Here is an 18,947-nt window from a genome sequence, read left to right as displayed (position 1 = left end):
GCATTAATTATAATTTACAAGTCAGAGAGGAGTTTATATATCACAAAAAAAGGCCAGGAAACTGCTTAACATGGGCAGCCCAGAGATGTCTGTGGCCGTTATTGGAAGATAAACCTCTCTGAAGAAAATCATTCATTCCTTACCCAACAAGTCTTCTAAGGCAATTAGGCCATTAGAAGGCAACTTTGAGGTTTGTGTTTGAGAAGATAAAAATTAAACATTTAGTGCACGCCTGGCTTTCTCAGTTAATTCTCACTACAAAGGGTATTATTACAAATGTAAAATTTGATTATTTTTCCCTTTTTTTCTGATGACTCATATTTGTAATTATTAAAGGAATCCGATAGCTACTTCCGTTTCCCTGACAGCCTCTCCGTGGACTACTTTCTGAACACTGTTAATCTCACTATTCAAAAAAAGTTAATGGCTAAAAATTATTGCTGTAGTCTTTCTTAAATTTGCTGCTTAATTGCCTATGTCAGTGTGAATAGTTTTATTTTAAAATAAATGAAACAAACTAACTTCATGTCTGTAAGGCGCGTAGTACAGAGTTAACCCTCCCTCCCCCCTCCCCCCCCCCAAAAAACTCAGGTGATTAAAAAAATAATGATTTGACAACAAATGCAAATTTGTTTGTAATTTCCAGAATTGCTCTGAAATGGTACTGGTAACAGCGGGTGCTTTTTTACAAAATGAGAAAGAAACGTGCAGGAATATGATCTGTCAAAGATCACAGGTTGTAACTATCAGGTAAAAAGCAAAAATATCCTTCTTTTACTTCACATAATTAGTTTTGAAAATTCTGTCACACATCAGTTTGTTTTCTGTGACCCCTGGAATTTGCCGATATTAATTATACAGGTTTATATAGATTTCTATAGAGCTGCTAACTGAAAAATCCTGGTTCAGTATTATGGGGGAGCACTGTTCTCACAGAAGCAATAAAATACTTTTCCTAGAGCAGTGGCTCTCCGACCTAAGCACCTCAGAATCACCTGGAGGGCTTGAGAGATCCAGTTCCTGGGCCCTACCGTCTAGTTTCCAGAGGAGTAGGTCTGGGGTGGGTCCTGAGAATTTGCATTTCTAACAAGCTCTCTGGTGCTACTGATTTGGAAACCGCACTTCTAGAACCTCTGCCCTAGAGCAAGAAAATGGCATATTTGATTCAGGGTTGCCAATTTCCCTTACATTGGAGTGAGTTTGGAACCAGAGATCTTTTCCAAGTACATGGTCCACTTGTAAAGCTAGGAATCCCTTCCAAAAGTGGCTTTTGCGCTGTTCCCAAGGTGCCATTCCAAGCAGCGCGGGTTGCAAAATAGATAGAAAACCTGTATTGGTGTCTCTCAGAAGCCATGCTTTGTTGTTGTTGTTGTTTTTCTGGAAACATTTGGGGGTGATTCTATAATTGTCATAAAACTGGCTGTGCATCTTGTTCCTTTCTCGATACTTTTAGGAGTCACAAGGAATGAAAGAAGAGGAGGAATAAAGTTGGATTTTAAACTCCTCGCTAGTAGATTCTAAGCTGAGATGCATCTTTACTCAGAACACACGTCTGGGAGCTTGAACACCCCCATCCTCTTGTTTCCTGACTGGGGCCTTTTTTGTCCTCTTGTGCTTTTTTTTGGCTTTTACCATCCACTGCCACTTCTAAAAAAGCATCTGAATTTCCTCTGGAGGAAATGACCTTGGCTGAATTGTGGATGCCCTTGGGGGAAGCGTAAATTGAGGTGCCTATTCTCCCGCTGTTAATGCTGTAGGCCTTTCTACAGGCTAGTTCCTCCTTTTCATGGTCACTCTGTACTGTACTATGACTCAAGCTCAGCCAACTTGATACTCTTTTCTGGAATCCTTACAGTGAGTAAATGATGCAGGATAGAAGAAATAGGTGGAATTTGCTTGTCCCAGCAGCTATGCCCTGACTATACTGTCCTCACAGGTCAGTCGTTCTTAAGTTTTGGCTGTACTTTTTAGAACTGTGTGAGGGCTTTGGAAAGTCCCAACCGCAGGCTCTGATTCAATTTTCCTGCAGCAGGGCCTAGACGTTGTCATGTGCAAAGCTCCTTAGGTTATTCTAATGTGTAGTTGAGAGTGGAAAAATACTGCTTTGGTCTCCCTTCCTACTTTCCCCATAGCTGCCAGGATTCCAGTTTTCCCCTCCCATTCCCTGAGGCTCCCAGCAGCATCCCAATAAACTCCCTTTTGTTTAGATGGTCCAGAGTTAGTTTTTGTTACTTACATTGAACTGATATAAGTTCATACAGGACATGTCCCCTCCTTTCTCACACTCCTAAATTTAGTGGAAGCACTGTTGCCTTTGAACCTAGGTTTAGAAACACACACACACACACAGACATGCAGACACAGGCTCACACAAAGGAAATGTGGTCCCTTGTCTTTGGTTCCACCTAACTGTGCACTGGCTAACAACTCCCTTCTTGTATATCATGATCTCGCAAACCTGATACAATATGCAGGTCAAGTGCAGTCATTTTTGGAGCCCTGTCGATAACTGGGAGCTCTTCCACCTGCAGGCCATCGCTGGAGCCAGAAGTGGGTCTCTCCGGCCACAAAAGACTATATCGCATCTGACACAGCAGGCATCTCTGGAATCCACCTTTCAAGTTTTCGGCAAACCATTTTCTCACTGTCCTTCACAAAGTTGACATTTTCGGCAGCATGATAGGAAAGATGTCATGTCGGCTGCTCTTCAAGTTCTTGTCACAGTGGTTAGCACCAGTTCTGTCATCTTCACTCTCCTCACAGTCTCCCATCTTGAGCCATGTCACAAATAATAATATATCTAGAGTTGTGTTTTTCTTTTTTTTTCTGTCAGATTGAAAATACCATAACCCAGCTGCCATCCTTTAAGTTACTAGATATGCAAACTGTTTTCCCTTTCCCCAAATGCTTCTGAGCTAGAGCTTATTAATTAATGTCTATTATAAGAATAATCCAATATGATTAAGTACTAGGCTTTTAGTGTGAAACATTTTATTTCGCTATTTGAAAGTAAGTATAAACAATCTAGTGAAAGAAATCAAGCTGCAGTGTATCTTCTGAACGTGAATTTATCTCTTTGGGGTCATTAAACTGTCCCTACACACCCAGGTGAATACAGACTCCTAGCATTTAATTATCCTGCTAGCGCAGTTCTCCACATTATGTTGATAGCTGGGCCACAAAATCCTCATTTGGACGGTCCGATATCTTTTCAAGAAGGTCAGGTTACTAAATTAATCCAAAGCCTACAATTGTTGATGTGTTCTGATATTGCATCTATTTGGTGTTCAAGTGCAGAATCCAGGTGTAAAATCCAATCCAGGTGGATTGGATTCAACAAAAAGAGGAAAGAATGTCTGGTCCACCTCTACATACAGCCAGCTTTAAGCTCCAATCACTACCAACAAGGGGTAAAACTCCAGCTGAAGCGGGAAGATACTTTCTCTCCAAATGCAAATGTCCACATATGCCGGTGCAGGCACTGTAAACATGATATATTCTCTCTCTCCAAATGGATGCATGCCTGCAGACCGCATTATGGATCTATGAAAATGTCCTTAAACAAGCACGATAACTGAATCCTACTTGCAACTAAATTGTTCCAGCCCAGAAACATGACAGTTTAAAGGGCCAGAGTGGGACAGAATATCTTAGTAATGTACCTTGCAATGCTCCCTAAATGGAACGTTTGGACCAAACACACTCTGGCAACCTTTCTCCTTTCATTTTAATTGACTTCTCCTAGCAATTCTTTATCCTTACAACTTTCAGAATGATACCTTTGAATTTAATCCTAGCACGGAATATTTTCCTTTCTGTCTTTCAAGTGGTTAATAATTACAAATTGAAGATAGCACCGAAGCATTATAGTTTCAAAAGAGAATATCTCTGCTTGTTCATCTGGATGGTTTGTATAATCTCTAGGTTAATTATAAATTGTAATTAGGACTCTCGTATCCCATGGTCACTGCTTCATTAGGAAAGCCCAGCTTTACCCTTTCCTTCTTCTCTCCCTCCAGCCCATGCCCTTTCTAATTATGCCCTGACGCCCTGGGGCTCAGACACGCTGCTAAAACAAATATATCAAAGTGTTTGTATCACAAAGAGTAAGATAGGATGCAACAACAAGCAGTTTCTACAACATTACAAGTGTGCAATGAAGTTCCTTGGGGTTGGCTATCCGTCGTTTTATAAAAAAAGGCCTGGAGATGGCAAAAATGTTACCAGTAAGGTCTTTACTGACTTGTTTACTCTTTTTCTAAACATGTAGCTATAATCCAGCAATTTTGGAGACTGTCTAATGTAAGGATGGTTGTGATTGAGAAGTCTCTCCTGACTGAACAGTCTCCAAGAATATGGATGCTATTGACACAAGCACATTAGTCAAAGTGGCTCAGGCTAGATCCAAGCACTGAATGAAGCAAGAACCTAACAAATGATTAGAAAAATGGTATAACATGTATGCAATTTCTTTTTTTAAAATATGTTTTATTTTTCAATTATAGTTGGCATACAATATTATATTAGTTTCGGGTGTACAATATATAGTGATTAGACATTTATGTACCTTATGAAGTGATGACCCCAATAAATCTAGTTATGTGCAATTTCGAAAATTGGTATTATATAGATTTTTTTCTTTGAGGATTAAGAGGAGAAGATATGGGTTTCTTTATTTCTAGATAAACATAGAAAATTTGACTTTATATTCCATCCTGTATACTTGATGTATAGACTCTTAAGTGGTCAGACCAGTAATATGTATGACTTTGTGGTATCACATCCACCCTGAAAAGGGTGTGACATACGAAAATATATTTTTCACCAGTGAATTCAATGACCACAGAATAAAGATACACTGTTGGAATTTTAGAAGGGAAATGCATATTACTTAATGGTTTGTTATGGGCCTGAAAGAGTACGCTGATGGGATAGATAATTCAGCGCATTTTATAAAATTTTATGTCTGAGTTGTAAACTCTGCTATTCTCATGGAGAGTCACATTAAAAGTTAGAATACAAGCTCTAAATAGAACTTCTCCTTGGGATGCAGACTTTTACTTGAAATGTTTGGCCTTTTTTCCTTCTTTTGAGAATTTCCTATTGGGTGAAACTGGTTCTTTAGAATGAAGAGAGCATGACTCAGCTAGACACAAGGCCAACACCTGCTCACAGCTGGAAGGCCAATCAGCTACGTGCTCTTGTCCACAAGTGCAATCATTTCTTGTGTCAGTGTATGACATGAGACCAAGAATGTGGGGTCACTGTCATCCCCCATCCACACCTGCCTGCTACTAAAGTACAATATTCAGAGGTTGGTAAAATAGAGCTATCCCTACTACACAGTTTTTTTCCTCTTTTGGGGAGGGACAGTTTAAAAAGCCCCAGACATAACATCATAATAGTTGTATGTGTGTGTGAGACAGAGGAAGAAGGAGTGAGGGAGAAAGAGAGGGAAGGACGGAAGGAAGGAAATGGGAGAGAAGGAAAGCAGAGAGAGAAAGAAGGGAAGAAATCTGAGATTGGAAAAGAAAAAAATGTAAATATGCAAAAATTAATCATTTACTTTCAAGTAGGCAGTAATACAAAAGAAATGAAAGAAACCGTTATGCGACATGGATTGGGACTGAGGGACCACCACTGTAGGCAAAAACATAGTCAATAAGCAATTGCCATGGTCCAGGGGAGAGAGGCTAGAGACCTGAACTCTGGTAGTGGCATTGAAGAGAAGTAGAGGGACTCGAGAGTACTTAAGGGCATTGACAGGGCACAGTAATTGAATCTTTGTGATGTGTGAGAAAGAGGAAGGATGGCTCCTGAGGTTCTGTCTTGGGCGACGGGGTAGATGGAACCACTTACTGACTTAGAGGCTCTGGTGGAGTAAACAAGAAGAAAACTGAGTTTCATCTGATTGTTCCGCTTCTCAGATCTCACCCACAGGGATCACATGATCTCTTCACACAAGCAGCACCTTGGCTCCAAATACATCTTCCAGAAAATCCTTGGACACATTTTCAGAGATTTTTAGGATGCCTGCCCTCTTACATCTGCTTGCAGACTCATTAATCTATGCAGCTTACTTTGGATTGGGGCGGATTTGTTAATTGCTGATACAATGTACTTTCTAGGCAGGCCATATGTGAAGAGCAGCACTGGCATTCAAGAAATGTTAAATAATAATGTAAATTAGAAAAATTTCCCATCCCAATAATAAAGGGATCCAAGGAACATTGACGCAACTTGCAATCATCGGAGCTGTTTGATCGCCTTGTCACTGTGGGACAGTGACCAAAGTGATGCTAATCTAAATGTCATCTAGAAAGAATACTAAAAATATTATGGTGAAAATTAAGTACTTCAACTTTAGGAGCTGATTTAAAAATTAGAAGATATAGCAATTTACATCTGTGAATTTTATGATCGCCAAGTGCAACCAGCTGAACATATATTTTCTTTTTCCTTCTCTGAGAAAAGGGGTTCAGTTTTAAAGAGCTGGCCCAAATTAATGTTCCCTCAATCAGTGGTTCTTAAAAGTTGTTCCCTATAGGAATCACTTGAGATTTTAAAAACATGATGCTTGGGCCATAACCCAGGTTAATCAACTCAGAACCTCTGTAGGTGGGGCTAAAGCAGCAGCATTTTTTAGGCTCCCCAAGTGACTTCACTGTGCAGCTAAGTTTGACATCCAAGGCCTTAAATCAGTGGGATCTGAAAACCAAATGCCTTAGTATCATCTGGGAGCAACTGACTAATAGTGCAGATGCCCGGCTCTACATAAGACTTGCTGAATCAAATTATTTGAAAATGGGACCTAGTACTCTTCATTTTAACAAACTCCCCACATGATTTATATACACCCTAGAGTGTGAGAACTACCACACAAGTTGAAAATCAGTGGTGGCAACTGTTATGCCTTTAGACTATAGTCAAATCTGTGTCAAACAAACAAACAAATAAACAAACAAACCCAAGTAAAAAGGAGAAATTTCATCCCATCACTTGGGAGTTTGTTTTTTTGGGCTTTGTTTGCAGGGGTTTGTCTTGTTCATTGTAGGATATTTAGAAACATCCCTGGCCTCTACTCACTCAATAACAACAACACCACCTGGCTCTCCAGTGTGTCAATCAAAAATGTCTCCAGATATTGCTGAATATCCCCTGGGAGAGAAGGTCACCCGCAGTTGATAACCACTAGGTGCCAAACACATGGATGGGTCCATATCTTCCAGTGTTAGGAACAGTAAATATCTTCCTGATTGACCAGATGTGTCTCCTTTGGGTTAGGCATTTGATTCAGGTTGGCATAGTTTTTCACAGAGATGTGACACAGACTTCCAGAGAAGGTGAGAGAAACTCGGTCATCAGCACCTGAGCACTCACTAATGTTTCCAGCTGCAGCAGGGCAGGGATCTATCTTCACTTTGGGGGCTGCTGAGTTATTAACACATAAAAAGTTAATAATTAGGTAAAAAGTGACTTGTTACCTCATCTGAAGCTGGTTGTGAGATGACCATAGGAATAGGCTCTAATGTTCGGTTAGATTCAGTTAAAGGGCTATTGGTGTCCATGACTCATGGATACCTTCTTATATGGGTCAGAGAATAGATAACATCTCTACATGCAAATCATGTTCCTTCTGGTGAAAGAGGTTAAGAAAATTGTTTCACCAGCACCAAAGGCTGTTGATAGTATTCAAAGGAGATATTCACCTTAGGTGGTCAAAATTTATACACACACACACGTTCTAGCTTTTTCCACCAGGCCAAAACTACCAGGAGGGCCAAATTGATTTTGGACATATTTAGGACAAAAATAGAAAACTCTTTAATTCATATGACGGCTATATTGACACTTATACAGTGCGAGAATTTGGCATCTCACACCGTAAACAAGCATAATTGTTGGGCAGGCAATAAGGCAGAGTATGTTACAAATACAATCTCCAGAGTCAGAATAACCACGTTTGAATTAAGCTCACACACTTATTTGCTCTGGAGTGAGTGACTGAACTTATCAGAGGCTCAAACTCCCCATCTATTAGATGAGGGCAATAATAATACATGTAGGGAGGTAATAAGGATAAAATGAGATAATATATATAAACAGCACTTCACACAGTGCCTGGCATATAGAAAGTACTTGTTAAATGGCAGTGATTGTCTTTATTTTAATTAAACTTTACTTATGAAATCTGACAATGTACTATTTCATTGGCTGTTATAACCCAAAAACAATAATTTTAGAAGTTGATGGGATATTACAGATGCTATGATTCTATGCGCTCACTTTGCAGGTGAGAAAACTGAGGCACAGCAATGAGATACAATAATCCTAGATTCATACAGAACAAGCTCTAAACTCAGACTTTAGAATCTATGTATAGTGTTGATATAGTGCAAAGAGGAAGAGTTCTGGACTTAGAATATCTAGGTTTGCAACTTAAATTTACAGACACTTGGTTCAATCATCTGCAAAATGGATGTAAAAATAGCTGACTTGAAAATGTTATAGCAAATGAGACAGAATACATGAAAGCACTTTGTAAACTGCAGAATGCTACACACCTGATACTTAATATTATGACTTGTCATTCATTAAAAAACACATGCAAAGACAGACCCTGGAGCACACATAAGCTTCTCAAAGTATCATTCAAGGTCCTTTTGGATAATTTTTTATGGCACAGAGACTAGGTGAGGCTCCATCAAGTGTGGCCATTTGCTCTGTTCTGTTTCAACTCCTATCGCTCCAAAAGCAGCACCTCGGACAGCAGCCAGAGAGGCTTCCTTCAGGCACCTACAACATTCTCAAAGCACTTCTTACTGGCTGCAAGCTGTTGCCTTGAATTCTGACCTTCACTGGGAAGCACAAACAGAACTCCACTTCACCTCCATCCTTACATACTGCAAGCTCAGAACAGGTGTCCACGTGGAATCAGGGCTTTCTTTGACCTTCACTCTTGGACTTTCAAACACTGATTGACAGCCTGCCATGTTCTATAGGAAGTGAAAGTTGGCATTGTCATTCAGTCTGCCTACATGTGAACTATATATAATTCAGGCTTTAGAAATATTCCAGTGAATAAATTCATGCTGAAGCATAAAGTATACCTGCTTGCTAACTATGTGTAGCTTGGCAATGCCAGCCAGGGTCCTAACATCATTTTCAAAACCACAACAACTAAATTTTAAAAAAATCAGTGTTAATTTAGGGTGGGGGTAGGAAAGGTGGAGGAGGATAGAAAGATAACACTGTAAATAATTGTAAATCTAGTTTATAAGGGAAAAAGCCACGAATTTGCCATTTTATCAGTTCACAAAGAGAGTATCCCTAGAGGTCATAGGAAACAGGAAAGGGTAAACATTTTAGAACATAAAAGTGCCATCAAGGTGACTTCCTTATATAAGCGATTCTACTAAGAGCCATTAATTTAGTGATAAGCTTTATTTTGTGTCTTTGTTAAACATCATTATTTGAACAAAGATTTCTTTCATGAGATGATTATGAAACTGAGAGAGATTTGCTGAAAACAATGGAGCTACTAAAAGTATATAGACTCAGCTTATACCAACACATTTTATTTATTCCTTAAACATAATTTCAAAATTATAAATCATGGGTTGCTTATTATGAATGACTTGGTAAGGTACCAGGCCTTTAACTAGATACCACTAAAAAACAATTAGACTCATGGTTCTCTTTATATATTACTCAATTAGTTTTTTCAATAAGAATATGTTTTAACAAATGATCCAATCAAAAAATGGGCAGAGAATATGAACAGACTCTTCTCCCTAGAGGATATACAAATGGCCAACAAATATATGAAAAGATGCTCAACATCACTAGCTATTAGAGAAATGCAAATCAAAACCACAATGAGATACCATCTCATACCTGTTAGAATAGCTCTAATCAACAGGACAAGTAATAACAAATGTTAGAGAGGACGCAGAGAAAAAAGAACACTCATACACTGCTCATGGGACTGCGAATTGGCACAACCACTAGGGAAAACAGTATGAAGTTTCCTCGAAAAACTAAGAATTGATCTTCCATATGATCCAGTAATCCTTCTACTGGGCTTTTACCCCAAAGACTTGAAAACTCATATCCGAAAAGATATTTGCACACCGATGTTCATAGCAGCATTATTCACAATGGCCAGGACATGGAAGCAACCAAAGTGTCCTACGATAGATGATTGGCTAAAGAAGCTGTGGTACATATATACAATGGAATATTACTCAGAAGAGATGAAATACTGCCATTTGCGACAACGTGGATGGACCTCAAGATAATCATGCTAAGTGAAATAAGCCAGATAGAAAAGGCTGAAAATCACATGATATCACTTTCACGTGGGATATAAACCTAAAAGCAACAAATGAACAGGATAAACAGAGACTCATAGACATGGACAATAGACTAATGGTTACCAGAGGGTAGAGGGTGGGGGAAGGGGGGAGGTAGATGGGGTAAAGGAGGTCAAATAGGTTGTGACAGAGAGAAATCTAACGATGGGAGGTGAACACACAATGTAAATATATATATGCCTTACTGTTAAAATGTACAGCTGAAACTTATTGGATTTCATTAACCAATGTCACCATAAAAATAAATAAATTAATCAAAAAACAAAATAAAATAAAAAAGGAGGACATTCTGATACCCAACAACATGGGTGAACCTGGAGGATATTACACTCAGTGAGATAATCCAGACACAAAAGGACAATTAGTATGATTCCCCTTGTAGGAGGTCCCTATAGGAGTCACATTCATAAGAGACAGAAAGTAGATGGTGGTGACAGGGGCTGGGGCAGGGGGGAAACAATTACTTGATGAGTTCTGGGTTTCCTTTTGGGGAGATAATGATGTTCGAAAGATAGAGCTGATGATCACAAAAAAATTGTGAATGTACTAAATTCAACTGAATTCTTAAAAAAAAAAAAAAAGAATATGTTTTAAGAGTCACTAAATACCTAACTCGAATTCAGTCCTAATACATGGTATTTTTACCCATTTCTAGGATTTTTAAAAAATGCACCTTTGGAAAACCTTGAAGGAATGGAGACTTCAGGAATGCACAAAACTTGCTATTTGCTAAGGTGGAGGTTGTGGCATGGATGGAGGAAGGTAAGCAACAGTCACAGACATTGCAAAACACAAGCCAATACACAAGTAACTTCTTACCTTTTGGGCTCTGAATTTGCTTGGGGTTTGAAATCTTTTCTTTTTTTAGATTCTTTTTTGGTATCTTTTTTAGCCTCTGTTTCAGATGGGGAGGGAGTTTTGCTCTTGTCAGGGTCTGTATTTGGTGGCAGCCCACTAAGGTACACATGCACTTGTTGACTTGAAGAGGGGGTGATTGTATAAGGCATGCACAGAGTGTGGCCAGCCACAGGAGAATCAAGAGCACACATACATGCACAAACAAAAGAAAGAAAAAGAGGGATGCATCAAACAGCAAGAGCAAATGCATTCAAACTAAAATAATAAGCAAAAAAAAAAAAAATGCAAACTTGCATAAGGAAAATCAGAACTGAAAAGAAAATAAGAAATCCAAAACTGTTTCCATGACAAGATGTATAAACCTAACTGTGAATCAAGTGGCAGTCTTACAATATGAAATCCAGACAATGTGTATCATAATTCATGATGATGTTTACCAGGGAGTTTACAAAAACACTTCATTATTTTATAACACTTTCTTATTCAGTAACATATGTAGAATACAGTGTGACAACCCAGAGAATATAATGCAACTTCTCTCTCTCTCTTTAAAGAATTCAGTCCAAGAGGCTGTAACAGATAGTCATCAAAGTGTACATATTTATAAAAACCAGAATTATGCCCAGATACTTTCCAGGTATCAGAGTTTTCATGAATATCTTTTGTGCAAATAAAAGGTCATGTGCTGGGCTAGTGAATCTGATAATGATGGAAGTTGATGAAAACCTTGTTGCCTGTTAAATATTCAAACCTACAATGCTATTGTTATCTAGCTCTAAATGTTAAAGTTGCATTTCATAAAATCTACCACCACTAGAGAGAGGAAAAGCACAGAACAAATCCCATGGATGTTTCAGAGTTTCATAGCTTGCAAAGATGAAGATGACTGACACAGTTATGATTTAAAATAAATGCAGTCAATACTGGATTTTCCCACATGTGAATTTCCCTAGTGTAGCAACTTTTTCATCGCAGGCTGGGTTTCTGAAGCCACCCAGTTTTCCCTGGCTATTGGGTGGGGTACACTGGGGAAATGTAGTTTTGTCTTTACATAATGTGAGGCTACATACATTGGGATAGTAAACTGGCTGTGACAGTGTTGAAATTTATTCCATGTCTTTGGAGCCAAATGGTAATGTTCTTAAATTATTTGCTGCTTTGCATTATTCAGAACTTGGATCTTTTCCTCCAGGAGCTGGGCAACGTCTAAAGGAAGAGAGTACTTAGTACAGAGATAGGAGAACTGATGTTCTGGTCTTGTCTATAAAACCTATAAAGTGAGGGGGTTGATTACATTTTGATCTCCGAAGTTCTTTCCAGCTCTATGGTTAAACTAAAAGTGTTATGATTATCTTTGCCTTCCAGCTTCACCTAGCTTGTTTTAGCTCTTGAAATGTACTTGGCTTCCTCCCTTTGCAGGGCATTTGTACATGCTGCTCCTTTTGCCTGGAACCACTCAACTCCTACACTTGCTTCAGTTCTCAGCTCAAGCATCACTTCCTCAGGCAGGCCCTGCCTGCCATCCTGCCACCCTATCTGAGTAGGGTTCCTGTATTATATGCTATCATGGAATTTTGTTTCTTTTCTTCAAAGCACCAAACTCTATGTACCCCGGCCTTGTTTGGTGTTTAGTTTTTGTTTACTGTGTATGCTGAATGTATACTAGAGTGCCTGACACTCAGTCGGTAATCATTAAATATCTTTAGAATGAATGATAACAACAGCAAAGGTAGACATTTATTCAGCTATTGCCATGTTCCAGGCACTGTGCTGAGCTCTTTACATCCACTTGCATCATAACCCTGTGAGGGCATTACCATCCCTGTTCACAGATGCGAACACCATGGTGCAGAGCGTTTAATTACCATCCAGGGTTATTGCTAGCAAATGGAAAAGCCATGATTTGAACCTAGATTTTTCTGATTTCAGAGACCACTCTTGAAGTCCCACTTGCCATTTCCTTTAAGTCTCCTGAAAGGAGAATAAACGAAGTTAGACCTTTGTGTTCACTGTGTTTGTGTGGCTGGTGTGTATGCATGGACTATTGAGGGATTTGAAGTGGACAGAGTTAGAGATGACCCTAAAAGCAGGACCAGGCATAACCTGTTGCCAGTGCCATAAAAAAATTATTCTGAGGAGTACCTCAGGACAGGCACTTACCGGTTCCCATGGACGTGAGATGCACAGAAGGCAAAGCTGTAGTGAAGGAGGGTTGGGTCAATCATGGCGCCATTTTCTGCCCGTTCGAGCAAGTCTCTGAGGTAGCAGAGATGTCGGTGACACCCTCGAACTCCATTCCGTGCACAATACTCATCTAGTACAAACACCTGGCCAGGACTGAACCAGCCCTATTTGGAGAATAAAGGAGAGACTTTTTTTAAAATACAGGTTAGTTTTTTTTAGAGGGCTGCTAGAGTTGGGGTGACTGGAGAAGGGGGTTAACAAACAGCCAGAGCTAACACTGACTGCTTATTAAGTGCCAGCCACTGTGCTAAGCACATTGTGCATGCTTCCTGGTATAACTCTCATAACAGCCCTATCAGGCAGACTCTGTGATCCTTGTTCACTAGATGGGAAAACAGAGCTCAGGGGGAACACGAAGTTTCCCTAGTATCCCAGAGCTAGTAAGAGGTGGAGTCTGGATTAGCTGACAGTATGAATCCAGAAAGAGTCTCTCTCACTTTTCTAACATTAAACCGTACATCTTAAAAGAGTATTGCAATTGGGGCAGGGCAAAGTCTTGTTTTCTGCTAAGAAAAAATAATAACATTAATGTCTTAATTTGGTAAAGTGCTTTACACTTGACACAGAACTTTCAGTTGAGCACCCAGCAACCGTGGGAAGTAGACAGGGCAGATTTATCTTCATTTCATAGACGAGGAAATGGAAATCAGGGCTGTTGAGTGACTTGCAGATAATATAAAACAGAGGCAGGACTCAAACCCAGTTCAATGCTCACTCCAAGTCTTCTTCTTCTTCTTTTTTTTTTCTATTCTGGAGCATTATGAAATATTAGGGTTGATGTACATACATGTCAGGACTTCATAACTCCTTTCACTTTGGAAGCAAAATATTTTTAAATTTTAAAATGAAGATGATAACATAATTTTCTGAAGAGAACAACATGACTAAGTGTTTAAGTTGTGAGTCAGATACGGTTCAATTAAACTGAAAGGAGTTTCTTGTGCCCTGGTTTACAGTTTTGTTTTCTTTTTCCTCTAGTTATTATTTGTTTTCTTCTTATTTATTTGCTTGCTGAAGGATCAGATGAAACTTTGCTATGAAAGAGAACCTGGAGGAGTTCTTCAATTCAGAGCAGATTGGGAAGCACAATGGGATAGAAATTGCTGCCTCCACATGCACTTAAGAAAACAGATGCTCAGAAAGGCCAAATAACTTGCCACTCAAGGTCACCTTGGGCCAAACTTGAACTAAAATGGTTTCTTTTGATTTTAGTACCTTTATGAAGCAAGAAGTAAAACAATTTAGGCAGTACTTTGTAAGCTGGGAATTTAGGATCTTTTAAAACATAAATTTTACTTTGAGGGTCTTCTCTGAGTCATCTTTTGAATACTGCTCTGTCTTGGAAGAGAAAAGGCAAAAGGAAAAAGTGACTGGGGGACAGGCAGAGGCCACACAAGGGCAGTTAAGGAGGCCTCTGCAACACTCTAATCTTATATTAGCGATCTGGGGAATCTTCGACTGACAACATGCAGTTCAGCAATGCATCCAACGAGAGACGGCATCTTTCCTATTTCAAATTATAAGTTACTGCAGAGGGCGGGAGAGTAGTCGAGGCAGTGGGCTGCCCCTATAGGCAACTTCTTTGCCACTCCATCTGCTACCCCAAATGCTAAATCTTAGAAACAACACTGCTGTGAAAGATTAAAATATATTTTCTACGACTCAGATGACACCAAGTCTTTTGTAGATGCCAAAATAGCTGCTTTGAAAAGAGTTGAAGAAATATCAATTAGGAACTCAGTCGAAGACACAGAAAAATTTATGTATCCCTGCTGGTCGGTCTCCAAAACTAACTGAAAAAAAAAAAGATTGTAATAATGAGAAAATGGAATATATAGAGTCAGGAGATAAGGTCCTTTTAATCGCTGTTATTTTCTAAAACTTTGGGATGATTAATAGATATAGGTATACACATGGGGAAGGAAACTATTTTATGCTATTCATAATTAATTTTGGATTTTGGACCATATTTTTATGCCTATACATGATAAATAGGAAGTAAGCTTCGAAATTTCATTTCTGGTTTAATTTTTAGAGGGCATTTATTAACTCTCTTTAGTGATGAATTTGTTAGTGGAAAAAGAAAATTGTTTAAAATAATAATCATGTGAAAGAAGTCTTGAAAATAAAACACCTCAAAAAATTCCTCAAGAGAATAGAAATTATGTATAAAAGGGAATGATTTAAATTCAGAGGCATATTCTTACAAGTTTCATGAATGCAATTTATAATTACATGAATAATCACATAATCGTAGGAAACACATTTGAAAAATTGCCTTGCAATGCAAGGTAAGCTTTTTTTTTTTTTTTTTTATAAGTCAAAGTGATGTGTTCCTTTCCAATTTGGCAAAGTTCAGATTCTTTTGATAAAGTGATTCCAAACCTGAGATAATCAGTGAATCTTTTATGAGACACAAATTAATAAATTAGTCCACAAAATCTCGCTTCAATTTTTAAGACTGCTTTATCTACTATATTTAGTATTTTGATTTCTGATACAGAGAAAAAGGAATTTAAAATAAAAACTAGTCGGAAAAGATTTAGGATATAGCCATGTCATTTAGAAAATAAAAGGATTTTTCATTATTTTATGTTAATATCAATAATATGTTACCTTAGTTAATAAACAATATTAATAACATGCAGATATATTAACTTTAGGGTTTGGAGTCAGGGATGAGGCTTTTCCTCTGTATAAAGTGATTTCATTATTTCCCCTCACCTTTCTCATCTATAAAGTGGGATTAATAACATTTACCTTTAAGAAACGAAGTAACAATTTGTGGTTTGTAGAAGAAAATATACTAAGTCTTTTTTAGGCTTTCAACTTCCATAGTCTAAAGCCATAAAGCCAGTAAAGACAAAACAGCGGTCCCTTGAATTTAAATGATTTGAATATAGGCTTAAAACAAGATTTCAAGAAATGTTCACGCTCCCACTGGAGTGCTGGACTTCCGAACATCTAAAGCACCACAAAAACTCTCCCGAAGGGTGAAAAATGCTTTAAATAATACTGCGAAGCAAAAGGAGCTACCCACCCAAACAAACAAACAAACCCAAACCAGGTTAGCTTATGCAAAGTGAAGTGCGGTTTATTTACAAAGCATTTTAATCTTTGAAAAATTGAAAAAAAGAACACATTCATTTCTGAGACAGGAGCACAGGGTCTTATCATCTGGGGTGGGGAAGGAGGGGGTTCATAAAGTCTAAAAACCAAGGAGATTTTTACAAGTTCTAAGCAAGCAGATGCCAAACTTGATTACTCTCTTGGGAATATTTCTCAAGTAGCAGCTGAAAAGGGGGAAGCTCAGATAGGGAGGCTGGGGAATTGGATCGTCTCTACTGATAACTTCCTCCCGCTCTGTCTTCTTTCTTTGGTAAGTAAAACTATCTCAACTCAGGAAATCAAGAACACAGTTGTAACTGTTACAGGGACTCTGTAATGGAGAAAAGAGCTTCTAACATCAAGGTAGAGAAATACTTCATTTAAAAAAATGTTATCATGTTTAAATTGCTGTAGACCAAAGAATATACTTGCCAGGCAAGAATAGGAATCATTAAGTCTGTGATCCAAAGTAAGGCGTTGCACCATCTCAAAGAGGGAAGCGTGGTCAAAGTTACAGGGGTTGGACGAGATAAATTCATCCATGCCATGTTTTTGAGCTCTATCTGCGTCTGTTCATTTATACATGTAGAGAGAGACACAATTTAGAGAAACACATCACAATTTCTTTGACATTTCAAATACACAGGAATCACTAGGCATTACGAATACTAGCTATTTCCCGTTGCCTCCCACCGACATCCCCAAGATATTCTTTTTACCTCCCATTGTCAACTTGCATCACTTACTGGTGAGTTTATTGCATTTAGGCAAAAATATATTGGCATCAACATGTTTATCAAATGATCACAACTCCAGTGCATTTATGTCGTTCTTTAAAATCTAAGCACACGACCGTAACTTCGCCTGTGTTTCACCAAACACTGAAAGCAGATCGGAGCTTTGCTTATAAAAGCTTATTTAGCTTTTTAGGTTTTTAATAGATTCTGCCATTCCAGTGGTTATGTCTAGAGCAATTTCTCTACAATTATTGGGATTATCTGGAAAAGGGTTACACTGATTTTCAGCAAAGTGACAATAATTGTATCCTCCCCTTCCAAATCCCCATTGCCAATTTGGTTTCACAAAAGGTTTGGGTCCCCATTCTCCAAAATTAAAAAAAAATAATAACAAAAGATTTTCACTGAAACCTGGAGAATAAGTTAAATTAAATGGGAATTTAGTTTGTGATAGCCGAGGACATTGCCTTATAGTGTGCTTACGCAGTTAGCAAAGCTTATGAAAGAGACAAACAAATTTACTCAGCAAGGGCTATGATCTGCCATTTATTGTGAATTAATAGTCTCAATGTATTCACACTTCTCCTTACAGCGTGAAGGCTGTAGGCAAAACCTCCTAAGGGCTAACTAATTAATCTCAATATGTGTAACTAAAATACTCTATATTCAATTGGCAAAATAACTCAGAGAACTCAAGCAAATCCTGAAGAGGTAGGAATGAAGGTCCTAGACATTAAAGGAATCAGCTCACTCTGCCTCATATTTACTCACTCTCCTGATACGCAGACTATGAAGAGAAAGAATTGTATATCGAATCAAGCAAGAGTTTTTTCATCCCCTTGCATGCAACATTTTATGGGAATACGGGGACCTGCCAGGGACCAGCAATGCTGTCAGGACACCGGGAAAATCAATTTTTAACTTGAGAGGGTGTTTGGATAATATTTTCATACGTGGCCTTCATCCCAGGCAGCGTTTATTTTTTCTTTCCCTCTCTTGCTTGGGGTATGGCTGAAAACTTGGGTTATGGTAGCAGTGTGACTTTAAATGATGCTTTCTCCTCACATTCGTGATTTTGTGTAGCATTTAAACTTAAATGAATGGTATGTGAGATTTATGCCTTCTTATTGTTAGAATTTTAAAATCTTCAGTATTTTTTCATATAAGCAGCAAGTGCTTGATGTTTGAACAGGATGTATTGTTTATGCCCAAGACACACAGGAGCAATGGTTTCCGGAAGGCAAGTTGAAGAATGTGTATTTTAATAACCAAATTGTTCTGTTAGGATGATAAAACACAAGCTTTTAGGAGGGATATCACATATGCAGAAATTATATTAGAGAGTCTGAAAGAATCCTCTTTGCTGTGTTAATTGCCTCAGATTTGTATTCAAAAAAGTGTTTTCAATTTGAGATTAGGTGCTTTATTTAGGAGGATTCTTTTGTTTAGTTGTTTGGTTCCCAAGCTACATTTCTCTTTCGATTCAGCGATTCAGCGTGGTTGGTAGGAGAGGTGGCCAGGAAGTTGGTGCTGAGGAAAAAGCTGGTTGTTTCCAGGTGTGTGTGTGTGTGTGTGTGTGTGTGTGTGTGTGTCTCTGTGGCCCAAGACATGTGTCTTAATCCTG

General features: G+C 38.5%; 1 protein-coding gene across 4 annotated transcripts in view; it reads right to left on the bottom strand.

Annotated features, from left to right (window-relative positions):
* The window catches only part of CADPS (calcium dependent secretion activator), a 456,128-nt gene that overhangs the window by 119,103 nt on the left and 318,078 nt on the right, over window positions 1-18,947 (bottom strand). For 3 of the 4 annotated variants that reach the window (XM_025050754.1, XM_025050752.1, XM_025050751.1), the window contains 2 exons: window positions 17,019-17,155; window positions 13,395-13,582 (listed from right to left, as the gene is read on the bottom strand). In XM_025050754.1, the coding sequence (XP_024906522.1) occupies window positions 13,395-13,582; window positions 17,019-17,155 (325 nt within the window). The remainder of the gene's footprint in view (window positions 1-13,394; window positions 13,583-17,018; window positions 17,156-18,947) is intronic. The other variant, XM_025050753.1, reaches the window with a different exon arrangement.

This window comes from Pteropus alecto, unplaced genomic scaffold (assembly GCF_000325575.1).
Source record: "Pteropus alecto unplaced genomic scaffold, ASM32557v1 scaffold75, whole genome shotgun sequence".
Lineage (NCBI taxonomy): Eukaryota > Metazoa > Chordata > Mammalia > Chiroptera > Pteropodidae > Pteropus > Pteropus alecto.
Note: the sequence above shows the minus strand (reverse complement) of the source record. Positions and strands in the feature narration are given on the sequence as shown.